General features: G+C 39.5%; 1 protein-coding gene across 4 annotated transcripts in view; it reads left to right on the top strand.

Annotated features, from left to right (window-relative positions):
• daam1b (dishevelled associated activator of morphogenesis 1b) overlaps positions 1–12,473 on the top strand; it is a 96,530-nt gene extending 84,057 nt beyond the window's left edge. For all 4 annotated transcript variants that reach the window (XM_036581724.1, XM_036581727.1, XM_036581723.1 and 1 more), the window contains 7 exons: positions 2,283–2,371; positions 2,622–2,790; positions 3,868–3,975; positions 7,037–7,097; positions 7,241–7,372; positions 10,665–10,835; positions 11,426–12,473. In XM_036581724.1, coding sequence (XP_036437617.1) covers positions 2,283–2,371; positions 2,622–2,790; positions 3,868–3,975; positions 7,037–7,097; positions 7,241–7,372; positions 10,665–10,835; positions 11,426–11,638 — 943 coding nt within the window. In that variant the 3' untranslated portion in view covers positions 11,639–12,473. The remainder of the gene's footprint in view (positions 1–2,282; positions 2,372–2,621; positions 2,791–3,867; positions 3,976–7,036; positions 7,098–7,240; positions 7,373–10,664; positions 10,836–11,425) is intronic.
• Positions 12,474–14,210: the final 1,737 nt, after the last annotated feature.

The following is a 14,210-nucleotide window of genomic DNA, read 5'->3' as shown; positions in this document are numbered from 1 at the left end:
TTAAACTAACCCTTTTGTCTGTTCAGTACACTTCTAAGATATAGGCTACTTTATACACGCATGAAAAATGTATGCACAGATTTCAGTTATGAATTGTTCCAGTCTTGGTTCCACAGCAGACGTGCTTACACTGATAGTTCTAAGAGAATGGGCTGCTCCCTGAAAGTGGGATTTCTCACCATCTGTGAAATCCACCTTCTGACTCTTCTCTGATTCAGACACTGCTCAATTTATTTTATCTTGGCACGGAATTAGTGTCATGCTGTTCAGCCCACACTAGCACATAGTGTGAGCTGCTACGAGAAGGAGTATCTCATCCATGCAGGCCACCCACGACTTTACACTGACTTTTATTAAGCCAGTCTAACTCTGCCTCACACGTGCAGCTCTCGTCTGTGAATTCTATTTCCTGCTTCATGACACATTGATCTGCTCTTGCTGAGGAGACCGTTTTGCATCAATATTTGCTGTAACTAAATAAGCGTGGTCTCTCTGCGTCTGTTACAGCCTCTTGCATTCTGTCAGAGGGAACTAGAGCCAAACAAAGCCAGGCAGGTGTCTTGGAAAATGACTTTTTTTTTTTTAAAATAAAGAAGGCCCTATTAAAATGAACTTTATTTGCTTTCTTTACTGTCTGGCTTGCGTGAGGTGAATAGGAGAGATCTCCGAATGAAAACCTCTGTTTCTCTGCTTTAAGGGATATTCCAGTGTTTTTCAACCTAATCTCTATTTTCCAAATCTGTATTGAATGGTTGATTTACCATGGACAGTAATTTTGATGCTTAGAAAAACAGAAAACCTGTAGACTTCGAACCCTGCTGCAGTAGAAGCCAGAAGCTACTCAGTTACATGAATAAATGCTTGAAATACATGACTATATAATGCAAATTCAAAACTACAGCTGTTAGCATCTAAAGCCTGTTCTACATATGCTGCCTCTTGGTGTCGTGAGCGGCACAGAACATCTTGTTTTTCGATGCGGTGCTCATGTTAACAGATTCAAGTATTTATGCAGCCTTTGTGAGGAGTGTGGCAGAGATGTGGTGCTGAATCTAGAATCTAGTTTTTCCATATGCAACATGCAGCAAATTAAAGGGAAATTAGGTACGACAACCAATGAAACAAGCCAAAAAACAAAATAAACACATCAAATCATAAGTTCTGTAATTCATGGTTGTTATCAGGTGAAATACTAGTTAAATATTTGTGCTACCTGAACATTTTTCAGCCCATCTGCCAGGCTTGAAAGTGTAATTACAAATCAGAAATTGCCAACAATTGCAGTGGACTTTTTTTTTACTAATTATCTTTTTATCAAGCCCAGTAAAGTAACTGCTTTGAATATTTATTGATTTTTGGAAAAAGGAAGTCTGTAGAACTTGATAAAAGTGAGGTATAATCCTGCTGTATAGTTTCTCAGCAAGATCTTATGTTTGAAAGGCCATTGTCACATTATTCATGTCATGAAGAGGTAGCCTGTGTGAAACAGGCCCAACAACACAGCTCTCAGAATGTGATACTCATAATAGAATGACTTACCAAAACTATTCTCATGAAGTTTAATTCAGCTGTGAAAAATACTGTGAAAAGCAGTGCCAGTTACAGTTGTTTTGGTTTCTAGTGCGTGATCAGGAATCTGAAAACTCCTCTCATACTGCCACATCGGTAACAGCTTACCACAATGCATTCCATCTTGAAAATTAGTCTCCCAAATACCGTTCACTGAATAATTTCTGAAAATGTTCTACAAAAATGTGCTTTGCATAAATGCGTTTTCACAGAATTCAGCAGTTTTCCATTCGCTTCTATTATATTATGTTTTGAGTAAACATTTTTTCCTGTTCTTTTCTAAGTGAAATTATTGTCCACTGTTATCAGTTGTGTGCTACTGATGTGGCAGATAGAGCCTAAAACACAGGAGCACTCCTTTAAAATCCCACAGTGCAGTGCTGGTTTATGCTTGCTGAGGCAAAGGCAATGCTCTTGCTCCCAACACAGGAGTACTGAATGCCACACTGGAGTGTTACGTTCACCTCTCTGGGTTGTGGTGTTTACTTTCCTTTCCTTTAATAATCAGTCTTGTCCTCTCATCATTCAAAGCACAAGGCATTTCTTTTCTACTGTGGCCCTCACCCTTTACGCGCAGCAGGCCAGTACCATTTTATGGCCCATTTGAAATCAAATTATATGTGAAGGGGAAAGCTGATCACTTTGCATGGACGTACTTTTAAAGCGTATTCTCTCTCTCGGACTCCTTCTCCTCTCTCTTCAATCACTGACAGAATAAACCATTACCAGCAGAGGTTACAGTCTCTGTACTTCAAGAAGAAGTTTGCAGAGAGGATCGCAGAGATAAAGCCCAAAGTTGAAGGTGTGTTTGTGTTTCTCTGTGTTCTCTTGCTGTCTGTCACACCTCAAATAGACATCTGCATACTTGTTGAATCATCTATTTGGTTAATTTGTTCATAACATGGTTTATGATGAACTGTATAAATACCATTATTTGAATTTTAAATATGAAGTTAGTGATGTAAATGTGAAAATGATAATAGTTTACATAGAAATGTTGTAATTTGTGTGGTTCTCAGTGTGTTGAATTTGGCATGTGGTTTGTTCTCCAGCATTAACCAAGGCCTCTAAAGAGGTGCTGCAGAGCCGGAATCTGAAGCAGCTCCTGGAGGTGGTGCTGGCATTCGGCAACTACATGAATAAGGGCCAAAGAGGGAATGCTTTTGGCTTTAAAGTGTCTTCACTCAACAAGATTGCTGACACCAAATCCAGCATTGACAAGTAAGAAACCTTTATAAATAGGTTTTTGGTTTAGTCTAGCTGTAAATTTTGGGGAATTTTTATGACTGATAACGTAGCCACTGATGCGTAAGCTAATTGAGCCCTTGCGATGAGAAACAGAATATATAAGATTTTTTGTAAAAATCAAATAAGCGTGGCGTTGTTTGATGCCATGTGTTTAAAATAAAGGGGTCACTAAAACATAAATAAAGCATAGCTTGGCTTTTTAGTGTAAAAAGTTGTTCGAAATAAAATGGAAACCAAAACTGATAATCCAAAAAAGTAGGATGGAATAGTTCATATATTTTACTTTAAGGAAGGATAAGCGGTTTAGATGATGTGTGTGTGTCTGTGTGTGTCTGTGTGTGTGTGTGTGTGTGTGTGTGTGTGTGTGTGTGTGTGTGTGTGTACTTTAGGCAGCCAGCAGAAAAAGTTCAAAAAGATACAACACCATGCCCTCACGTCATTTGTAACAGTACAAAAGTTCTTTTTACCTTCAAAATACATCAGAAGGGCATTTTCCTAGTCTTTAAAATCTGGAACATCTCATTCCAGAGACTGCTGTAGGAATGCTGTATGATCTAGTAGGCATGTTTACAACAGATGGTCACAATGGTTAAACTGGGCCAAAGTGTTCTTTTTACTTGGATTTACTTGGATTTACAAGGATTTTGTTAATATTAAACAGTTTTCACTAATACCAAGGGTATGTTTTGCATTATATGGCTTCATGTTCTTTAATGTTTTCCTTAGTTTAAAGAGTATCTTCTGCTTTAGAATCTAAGGCAAATACCTTACAAACTAACGTTAAAAGTGTATAGGATGATTTAAACACCTGTACGTTTTGAGTGCTGACACTACACTTAAGGGATAACGTGGGATGAAATATGCCATTATTGGCAAAGTAGTGCTGCAAACAACAATGGAAGTATTTTCATTTGTATTAAAAACATTTTGAAAAGCTAGTCTCTAATAAGGTTGACACATATGTAGTGTTTACATTTGGTCAAGTAGTCAGCATGATCTTTGTTCCTGATTTTGGGATGTTTTAAAGGTTCTTCTGTTCATGTTCTGCAGGAACATCACTCTCTTACACTACTTGATCACCATCCTGGAGAAGAAGTACCCCAAAGTTATGCAGATCCCAGAAGACCTGCAGAATGTGCCAGAAGCTGCTAAAGTCAAGTAAGTCTAGCGGCAGGCTGACTAGCATGCGTTGCTCTGTCAGGCTGGGCTGAAATTTATTGGTCCTTTAGGTCTACTTCGGTTAAATGGATTTCGGAAATGGTTTTCTGTGGTCTCGCTGCCTTCCATCACAGGGCTCAAATCTACCCGGTGGGTCATAGCGGCCAGAGCCGCTCGCATATGCAGAGTGAAACTCTAATTTATGCCACGAGGAAATGAGGCCCTGGCCTCGACTTGGAGAGGTGCTGAAATGTGTAGTGTTCCCCAGAGACACTGAGAGCTTTAGCAGCACCACAGTGATGGAGTGTCATGGCCACCATTGCAGACAGAACAGGAATACGTTGTCTAGTCAACAACACCTTGGCCTGAGCACTGTGGGATTTGCTTAGGTTTCAAAGGATTAGGACTCAATCCTTGCTATTGGATCCAAGCTCAGTTAGAACTTGGATTGTGGCCAGAAATGTATGAAAAATTCCATTCTAGCAGTCTTTGGCTTCATGCTTAAGAGCAACCATGTTCTCTAAGCCTACACACTCGTTCAGATGTTTAGGTTTTAAACACTTTTAAACGTCACCATGTTTACAAAGTGGGGAAAGCTTGACCGTAACGTCAAATAATCATCTGTGTTAAAGAAGAGAAGACTTATTTTCATAAGCAGTCCCATTATGTTTAGGTTTTAAGCTCTGGTGTTTATTTGAAGTTGCAGTCAAGCTTTCCCTAGTTTGTTCGGAAAACGTCTCAGGGGCATAGTTTGGCAGACCCCTGTACATTTGGTACCATTAAAATATGTATCAGATGGAAAAAAGGTCATCATGGGCAAAAGGTACTATCGCCACATATATCACCATGGCAATGTTTACATGGCTGCATGCCCCCAACAGTCATGCAGAAGGGAAGAGGATTTTTTTTGTTTTGTTTTATTTATTTTTTGACGACATGTAAACAAATTATAGCCTGCTCCACTCTTTCTTGCTCCACTCTTTCTTCTGATGAGACCTTAGCTGAGCTGTGTGGGTTCGTCTGGGCTACTTACCTAGCTAATATATTGTAAGTAGTTCTTGATCATACAGTTCTATACTGTGTGGAAGATCAAGAAGATTATAGTCCTCAACTGTTTGCCTTATAAACCTCCTGCTAGTGTAGGTAGGCTTCTGGCTAATTAGCCTTTATCCAACATTAGTATGTTGTCAGTTGTTATAATAAGTAACCCTAGATGTAAACAGTTGTATGTTGTATTCAATATTCCAAATGTTTCGTTCTGATTATGGTAAAGGGTGAGAAATTTCTACCAATTTAACAGTGATAAAGTAGGCTAGTTGTTGGTCATCATCCACACTATAGAGTTCTCTGGGTGTTAATGTTTGCTAGTTGCCCCAAAATAAAATTATGACTGTGTGACACATTTAAAAAGTATTGCATAAACCTTTAAAACTTTTCGAATTACAGTGTAGATAAGCAATAACAAGGCTGCTCTTTCACTGTAAGAGCCACGGTCCAGCCAGGGCGGCTAATGTGATAACACATGCTCCATGAGTGAAGCTGTCACAAGACTGGACCAGTGCTTGATCTCATATGAGAGACTGAAGACAAGGAGAGCGGAGATCACAGCGTGTCTCTGTGTATCACTTTACTACAGGCAGAATGGCCATTGTTCAAAGGGAATGATGACACTGTTCACAGTCTCATGTCTGTCAGTGTTTGCTAGTTACTCTCATTGCCTCATCCAAATACGTCTCAACCGAGAGCCCTAAAGCACGTCTCGTAAAATGTGTGTGATGATCAACAGATGCGTGAATGAATGGGTGTTTGAGTGTGTACTGGATATGTTTGCAGTTTTTGCATCTCTGTATGCAAACCTCTCTCTCTCTCCAGTTGTCTCACACAATGGCCCGTTTGTGCACAGGCTAAAATGGGTGTACCACTGACCGAAGCCAGTCGCCTATCTGTCCAGCACAGACAATGTTGAGATTATTTTGCATTGCTCAGAATAGCAGCCCCACTTTAACCATTAGAAGTCTGTTATCGCCATCTGTAAATAAAAAGTTTCAAGTTTTGAAATATGCATGTTGTAATTTTATTCTCTAAAGCTTTTGTATTATTCCCATTACTGTTTTTCTGTCCGAGAGTTTGAAGAAAGTCATTGCCCAACAGCTGTGTTCTTTTTTTTAAGTATGTATGAATTATTTCAGTCTAGCTTTTGGAAGCATCATAGCACAGCATCAGTGCTGGCTAGAGTGATGAGTGATTTACTGGTTGCCTCAGATTGCAGAATAATCTCTTTTCTGGTACTGCTAGATTTGAGTGCAACAATTGACGAAGAAATTCAAATGGACAGGCTTGAAAACACAGTTGGTTTAGACAGACGTGTCCTTGCCTGGTTTTGGTTTTGACAGACTGCTTCCAATTTGTTTGCGTAGATGGGGAGTTTTCTTAACATAGAAGGCGTCCCATAAGGCTCTGTTTTAGGGCCCTTACTGTTCTCCTTTAATTTACTTTAATTTAGCATACGTAATATGTAAACACAATGTTGCCTTTTACTTTTATATTGCTAATACTCAGTTATGTGTGTCAGCCTAGCCAGACTCGGTGACATGGAGTGTGCAGTGGAAACAACAGATCTTTTGGTTGACACCACATTTATAAATATGTTTTGTTATGACATGAAGTTGATGAAAATTTGTCAATGTATGTTGTTATTTTGCTGAAGAAAGATGTACTTTACCAGAATTCTTATGTTTTTGGCCTTTTTTTCCCCAATCGAAAAGGTCAGTAGTACAGACCCAAACATGTAAGTGTAGATCAACAGAATGTAATTTAAATGTAAATATAATCAATCACATAACTCTGTGTAAGTAATTATGCAGATATAAATAATGTAATATATAGTAAAACAAAAATGATAATTTTACAAGGGTCAGAGAGCTGTTTTTTTTCTCACTCGTTAGCTCATTAGAACACAAATTGTGGCTCTAAATGTGTGTTTTTGTGTGATTAAGCTGTACAGCATGTTCTCCAATATCTTACATTCCCCTCTGTCATGTTCTCTTTTCCATTAAAACAGTATGACAGAACTGGAGAAGGAGATCAACAACCTGCGCAGTGGCTTGAAGAGTGTAGAAAGTGTAAGCACTCTTCAGTTCTCCTGCATGTTTCCAGTTATCTGCCCAAACATCAGTCCTGCTGTACTCGCATCCATCTGTTACTTGGTTCTCAGAGCCTATTTACTCCCCCATGAGCATCTCTTTGATGTTTTTATCGTGTACAGGAGCTGGAGTTCCAGAAGAAGCGTCCTCAGGAGGTGGGGGATAAGTTTGTGTCTGTGGTCAGCCAGTTCGTCACGCTGGCCAGTTTCAGCTTCTCTGATGTGGAAGACTCCCTCGGCGAAGCCAAGGAACTGGTGAGTGTGTGCATGTGTGTGTGTAAGGTGTTGAGTGAGAGGCGATGCAGAGCTCCCTGTGTTTCCTTCAGAGGCCAGCTGTGGAAACAGGCTGCAGTAAAGCCTGTGCTTCTGCCTGCTGAGTGCAGCAGCTGACCTCTGGCCTCTTGCTGTGAGCACTTCCTATGTAGTGACCCTGGCGCTCTGCTCAGTCCCTGGGGGCCCTACAGGACGTAGAGGCAGAACAGGACACACACCTAATGCTGGCTTTGAGTGCTACATCCGTGCTGAAGGAAGTGCTGTACACACTTGGGTACACTACTGACACTAAGCACAAGACACTTAGCTTATGGTTTGTCTGGAGATGTTAAAGGGAAGTCAAAATTAGTGATACACTGGATCAGCATTGGGACCGATACTGACCTTATTATTGACCTTATCAGGTGTCTGCCAGGCATGAATGATCTGCTCTTGACACTGTTGCGCTAAAATTAAAGAGTGTCCTTCCAAAATGTGACACACACAAACTTCTCATTTTGTGTTTTTATTAACAGAACTGAATACTCCACATACAGCTAATAATTATGAATGATCACATTACAGGCAAACTAATGTCCTTAAGGAGAACTCAGGACATGCACCTTTCTCTACAAAGCGCCGCGGCATGTCAAAATTAAAGCCCCTCTCAGCAAAGCGGGTCAGAGCGTCTGAGTAAAAGCCCTGTGCATTAGAGTTTTTTCTGTTGTGCTTCACGCCAGCATTGTAACTCTTATAGACTCTTTATCAATTTCATGTATGCAAAAAATTTACATTGTCAGATTTTTGGGTGGTTTTGGGATAATAAAGTAATGGGTGATGGTTAATATGCCTGTAGTGATCAGTTAAACATTGTAGTCTGTAGTAATGTAGTAATTAGAAGAATATGGTTGAATATGAAATGCTGATCTTGTGTGCCTAATTTTAAAAGTCCTTAATTACCAAAAATTCTTAAAATAGATACAGAATGAACTCTTCAGTTGTAACAACACATTATATGAGGTATACAGGTTTTAAATAGAAGATATGAATATCGCATTGCTACTCTGTATCAGCAGATTTCTGGAGTTTAGCTATCAGAATTGATTTAGGGAGATAAATTGTTCGAACAGTGCATCCTACCAAAAAATCTAATTTACACTATTTTCCCCTTATGTCAAATGTAGTCGGTCAACCAAGACATGATTGGTATCTGAAATTTACCTCTTCATACTTTCATCCATAGATAAAACAGTGTCAGAATACACAAAATCAGGTCTGAGATTACTTAACAACTCAACTCAGTATGAGACAAGTATGTGATGCCATAGGATAATGGTGTTTAAAGAGATGGTCTGTCTGAACGCACCCTTGGACATGCAGTTTTCACAGTATTACTGGTGATTACTGGCTGTAAACTTCCATTACTGGTTAGCTACATTAGCCTCATAGCTCCAGTGCAAAACTAAAAACACCACACATCTTGGCTGGTCAGCTTTCGGGGTAAGGGGAAAACTGTATATACTGTATATGTTTTGGCTGAACCTTAATTTTAGTATAATTGTGTCTGTAGTTTTGGTATTGTACTCACTTTTACACTAATGAAAAGGTAAGATCGCTGTCCAGTTTTGTTCATTCAATCTCTTGATGTCCCCACGAACCCACATGAAATGCTCAATCTAAGGGTCCATATCATTAAATGAGGCAAGAGTTCCCCAGCCTATTACTGTTTATACCCCAAACTGGGCCTCCAGTGTAGTGAAAGTTATATTGAGAGACAGAGATAGAGGGAAAGGAATGAGTGAAGGAGGGAATGGAATAAAAACTTGAAAGGTGCCCTTTGGCTAAGACGCAGGCTGCCCTAGAGAGGGCTTGGCCCATATGGCAGTGATAAATGCACATCAAAGGCATTGTGGGAAGGTTAGGCCTCCTCCCCTGTGGAGAGACGGCACGAGGCAGTGCTGGTGCCATGGCAGCGTCCCCTTTCTCTCTGTACACGCCCCCCCTGGGTTCAGGCTGTAATCAGCCTCCAATAAAATATAGCTTAACGAGAGAGCTTTGAGTTGGGCTACCGGTAGAAGAATGTCAGCCGTGCGTGACAGGGTTAATTTACTGCAGCTTCATTAAACCCCTACTGATTCTTCCTCTGTCTGTCAGCTTCACTTCATGTTGTTTTTCTACTGTTTTACATGTACTTTTACAATTAGTGCCATTACTTTTAAACAGACAGAATTAAGACAGCTTATCAAAAGGCTGGGGACACCTAGCCTTTCAAAATAATATAAATGAGCATGTTTTCTTTTTCAGTTTGCATTGACCTAACATTAAAGACTAACAGGAATAGGAAAGCAGTATATTTGTGAGGGTGCAATCAAATTTTACTTTCCCTTGTGATATTAGCACTCATTAGCACTCAACTGTTTCAACACTGCAAAAAATGGTATCTTGTCAAGTAAAAGTATCTTAAATATAGTCAAGAAATCCAATATTTCTCTTGGTGAGATTGTTGTAAGCTTAAGGATTATTTAACTTATTTCTAGACATGTTTTACTTGTTTTAAGTAATTTTATTAAGTAAATTTATTTCACTATATTGGAAGATAATTGGGCTTGTTTTAAGAAATATGCTTGAAACCAGCAAAATTATCTGCCAGTATACAAGTAAAGCATTTCCGGAAATAACCTAGATAATCTTATTATAAGTGCAAAACCATCTCAAATGTTAGATGTTAAGATAATTTCAATTTGACAGGATCTCATTTTTGCAGGGAAGTGTTTAAACCACCTTTGGAGCAAAAGATTTCCAGTCTTTTTTATCATCAGTTTGAAAAATATTTTGATTAACATGAAACTGAATGTTACAAAATGTATCCAATATCAGCAAACAGCTGTTTTTATCACTTAATTAAAAACAAGTGAGAAAATTAATATTTCAAAAGAAGGCAAAGGGGCTCCTGAGTTGTATACCAGTCTAAGCACTGGCCCTGTTGTCGGAGTTCGGAGTTGTTTATCATGAGTTCAATCCCCATCACTCAGCACAATGCAAGCCAATGTGGGTGAATGTTAGCCGGCCAACATGGGCATCCGAAAAAATGAAAGGTCATTATGGCAGGACGTCTCCAAACTTTTGATTTGCAGTGTATAGGGGTGTGTGTAAGTCTGTTTGACTTTAATAATTTAGATCAGTGCTGTAACATTTTCAGGTTCACACTTGTGTGGTAGCAGTCTGAACAAATGAGTGAAGATACCCAAAGCATGTAGGAGTCACACTAAGCTCATCTTGCTTTCATATTCTACAGTTTTTGAAGGCAGTAAAGCACTTCGGTGAAGATGCCGTGAAGATGCAGCCAGACGAGTTCTTTGGCATCTTTGACCAGTTCCTGCAGTCCTTCGCTGAGGCTCGGCAGGAGAACGAGAACATGCGTCGGCGTAAGGAAGAAGAGGAGCGACGGGCACGCATGGAGGCTCAGGTGAGGAACTCGACCTGTTCGCTCTCTATACAGACGTACTGAGGCTGGTCAGAGGACACAGTTTATGCAAATAAAAAAGAAACATGTGCATAGTTAAAACTGGTCCTACCTGATTTGGCTGGAGTTAGTTTCATGCTTCAACTAATGGTGCATAACTAATGACAATTATAACCTTGCTTACCTCTTGTCTTAACTTTACTGGAAAAATAGTATCCAGTTAAAGCCAAATGACTGGACTGTAAGCCTGTAACTACTGTGGTTTTAGGAGCATTTTTTAATGATGCTAATGATGCATCTGTCTTTCACACAGTACATATAAATAAAAGGATCCATGACAAAAACAAGCCATAATACCTATGATCCCATAATTTGGGTTAGACACATTTAAAAGCTGTTAAAAGACTGATGCCAGTGGAACGTGAAGAATCAGAGTTAATTTCAAACAGATTTTAAATAGTCAGCCCAGAATAACTCGTTCAGGAAAAATGGACACATGGTCTTCCACCTCTTTGCCCTGTCTCTGTGATTCAGCTCTATTTATCTAGCTCTTGTGCTGTGCCTCATGTTCTGCTCCTCTTCCCCTCTCACAGCTGAAGGAGCAGAGAGAGAAAGAGAGAAAGGCCCGGAAGGCCAAAGAGAACGGAGAGGATGACGGGGGTGAGTTTGATGACCTGGTGTCAGCACTGCGCTCCGGGGAGGTGTTCGATAAGGACCTGTCCAAGATGAAGCGGAACCGCAAACGCATCAACAGCCAAACCACTGACACGGGGAGGGAGCGTCCCATCACCAAACTCAACTTCTGAGCTACACATTGTTGTTTGGCCAGTCAAAAAGCTTCATTACTGAGCCACACAGCACCTGAGGTCATCAGCCATGGGTTCCACAAGCGTTCGGTTCCTTGACTGGACAATACTGCCCCTTAGTGGTGGACAGTGGGAGAGCAGTCTTCTCCTTTAATAGACATAAAATGGACAAAGTATATGAAAAGAGCATATTGGAGGGAGAGGGCGTTAAGTCCTAGAGGGTTTGCCTACACTTAATTATGAATTGAAATGGAGCACCTGTCAAAAAAGTGGAAAGAAAGAGACTTTTGGTGGATTTTAAGACTTACAGCTGCCAAAAACACCTCATGCAGTTCTTTCGTCTTCGAGTGGGTTGGTGCTGGTGTACCGAGATTACTAAGACAAGGAGAAAAAAACTAGTCAAATCTGGATTTGACTTGAGAGGAACTCACAGCAGAGGTACACTTCCCTTCGATTTTCCATTGCAAGATCTCTTCTAACCTTCAGCACAACTTCACAAGAAACCAACACAGAAACAAAAACTGCTCATCAACATTGAAACACAGCATGCAGAGTTACAAACTACCAAACCATTCCATGCCAGCAAGACACGCAGAACTTTTTCCACCAATAAATGGAACAGTTAAGAGAAAATAAAGACACCGCTGGACTGGTTGATACCAAGCAGAAAGAACCTGGGTATTTCAGTCTGGGCTGGTTATCTTCACCCAGTTTAAGCCTGTCCCTAGACTCAAAAAGAATTACCAATGGTGAATCCATTGATCGTGTAATCTGGTCCAAGATAACTCTTAATTTTAGTCCAGAGTTCAACACAAAGCAGCTCCACAACCTTGTGTTCTTTACTATTAAGGACCATTTTTATATAGAGTGCTTTTATTGAATATTAATAATGGTATACACGGTTGTGGGTTGCTTATTACAGCATAATATGGAATTGCGTTGGATATCAGACACAGGCTGGCTAAAGATCATTTTTAAAGGTAAGTTTTAGGTATAGGCCCAGGCCCACGTCGTTTGGAACACTGTGGGTGGTCAGTTGTGCAGACTCTATGCATTTATGTTGTTGGGTCTTTTGTTTTGAGGACCATCATGTGAAATGTAGACTTTATTTAAAAAAAACGTAAATAACCAAATCAATGCAATACTCTCTCCGTCAGCTCTTCCTTCCTTGCTGGATATGCTCCAGTCTTTTTATCTGCAGTCTAGTTTTATGTTGTGACAAAGTTTCCTTTTACAATGTGAGATGCCTCCATTGGACTTTTGTAATTTAAAATGCCTTCCATTGTACAATGGATCTAAAGGTGAATAAATGGGAGAAAATTTAAGCTTTCTGTTGTGATCAGCATGATTTTGACCTTTTCCTTACCTTTGTCTTTTAGCTGTTTTTGATTGCGTTCAAAATGTTTTGTATTGTAAACTGGTCTCTGTCAAGAGGTGCTTTTAAAACCAGATGCTTTTAAAACTGCCCTGGTGTAGGCTAAAAAAAGAGTAGCATGGACCCTTCCGTGCTCAAAAATTAATCTAATATCTGATCTAATATCAAACAAATTATTTGAGAAGTTTCAATCAGGTTTTTGTTCTAATCATAGTACTGAGACAGAATTGGTTTGTGTTATCAAAGACCTCAGGCTTAGCGCTAATGCACAAAATCCTTATTCGATCTTACTGCAGCTTTTGATACCATTGATCATAAGTTTCTAATTCACTGTCTAGAATGGTTTCAATCATATTTATTGAATAGACAGTTCTTGGTTTCACTGGGCAATCATTCTTTAAAAAAGATTTACCTTTCTTGTGGAGTCCCACAAGGTTCAGTTTTAGGGCCTTTGTGTTTTACATGTGCTTTCTAGGTGATGTTATTAGGAAACATATCGGTTTCACGCTATGCTGATGACATGCAATTATACATTTTAATTTCTTCTGTAATAATCAAGACTCAGTGGATGTCACAATTTTCTACAACTAAATAAATCAGTATCAATAAAATGATACTGATCCTTGGGACTAAAATTCAGAGGAAGCTGCTTTATGAGAAGCTTGGTTCTTTAGCTTTGTATACTAAACCTGGATGTGATCTTAGACTCTGAGCTCTGTTTTATCCAGCATGTAAATGCAGTCACTAAAGTAGCTTTGTATTATCTACAAAATAATATTGCTTAAGTTCTGCCTTTTCTGTCTCAGAGTGATGCATAGAAACTTCTTCATGCATTTCTTCCAAGCAAAGCTGAGTAGTGTAATGCTTTTTTTCACACAGCATCCTTAGAAAACAATACATCCTCCACAATTTGAACAAAATGCAGCTGCTCAGATCCTAACAAATAGAAAAAAGAGAGATAACCTCTGTTTTGAAAGAACTGTACTGGCAACCTGTATTTTTAGGATGGATACTGCTTCTAGTTTTAAGGCTCTAAATGACCTTAATGCACCTGCTTACATCACAGAATGTCTGTCTATGTTCCAACATGTGATCTTAGATCTGCAGATACTGGCCTTCCACACCTTCGACAAAATACAGAAAACATGGAGAGGCCTCATTCAGTTGTTATACTTCTAAACCGTGGAACACAATTCC

Source organism: Colossoma macropomum, unplaced genomic scaffold, assembly GCF_904425465.1.
Source record: "Colossoma macropomum unplaced genomic scaffold, Colossoma_macropomum, whole genome shotgun sequence".
NCBI lineage: Eukaryota > Metazoa > Chordata > Actinopteri > Characiformes > Serrasalmidae > Colossoma > Colossoma macropomum.
The sequence above is the reverse complement of the archived record's forward strand: the minus strand, read 5'-3'. Positions and strand labels throughout refer to the sequence as shown.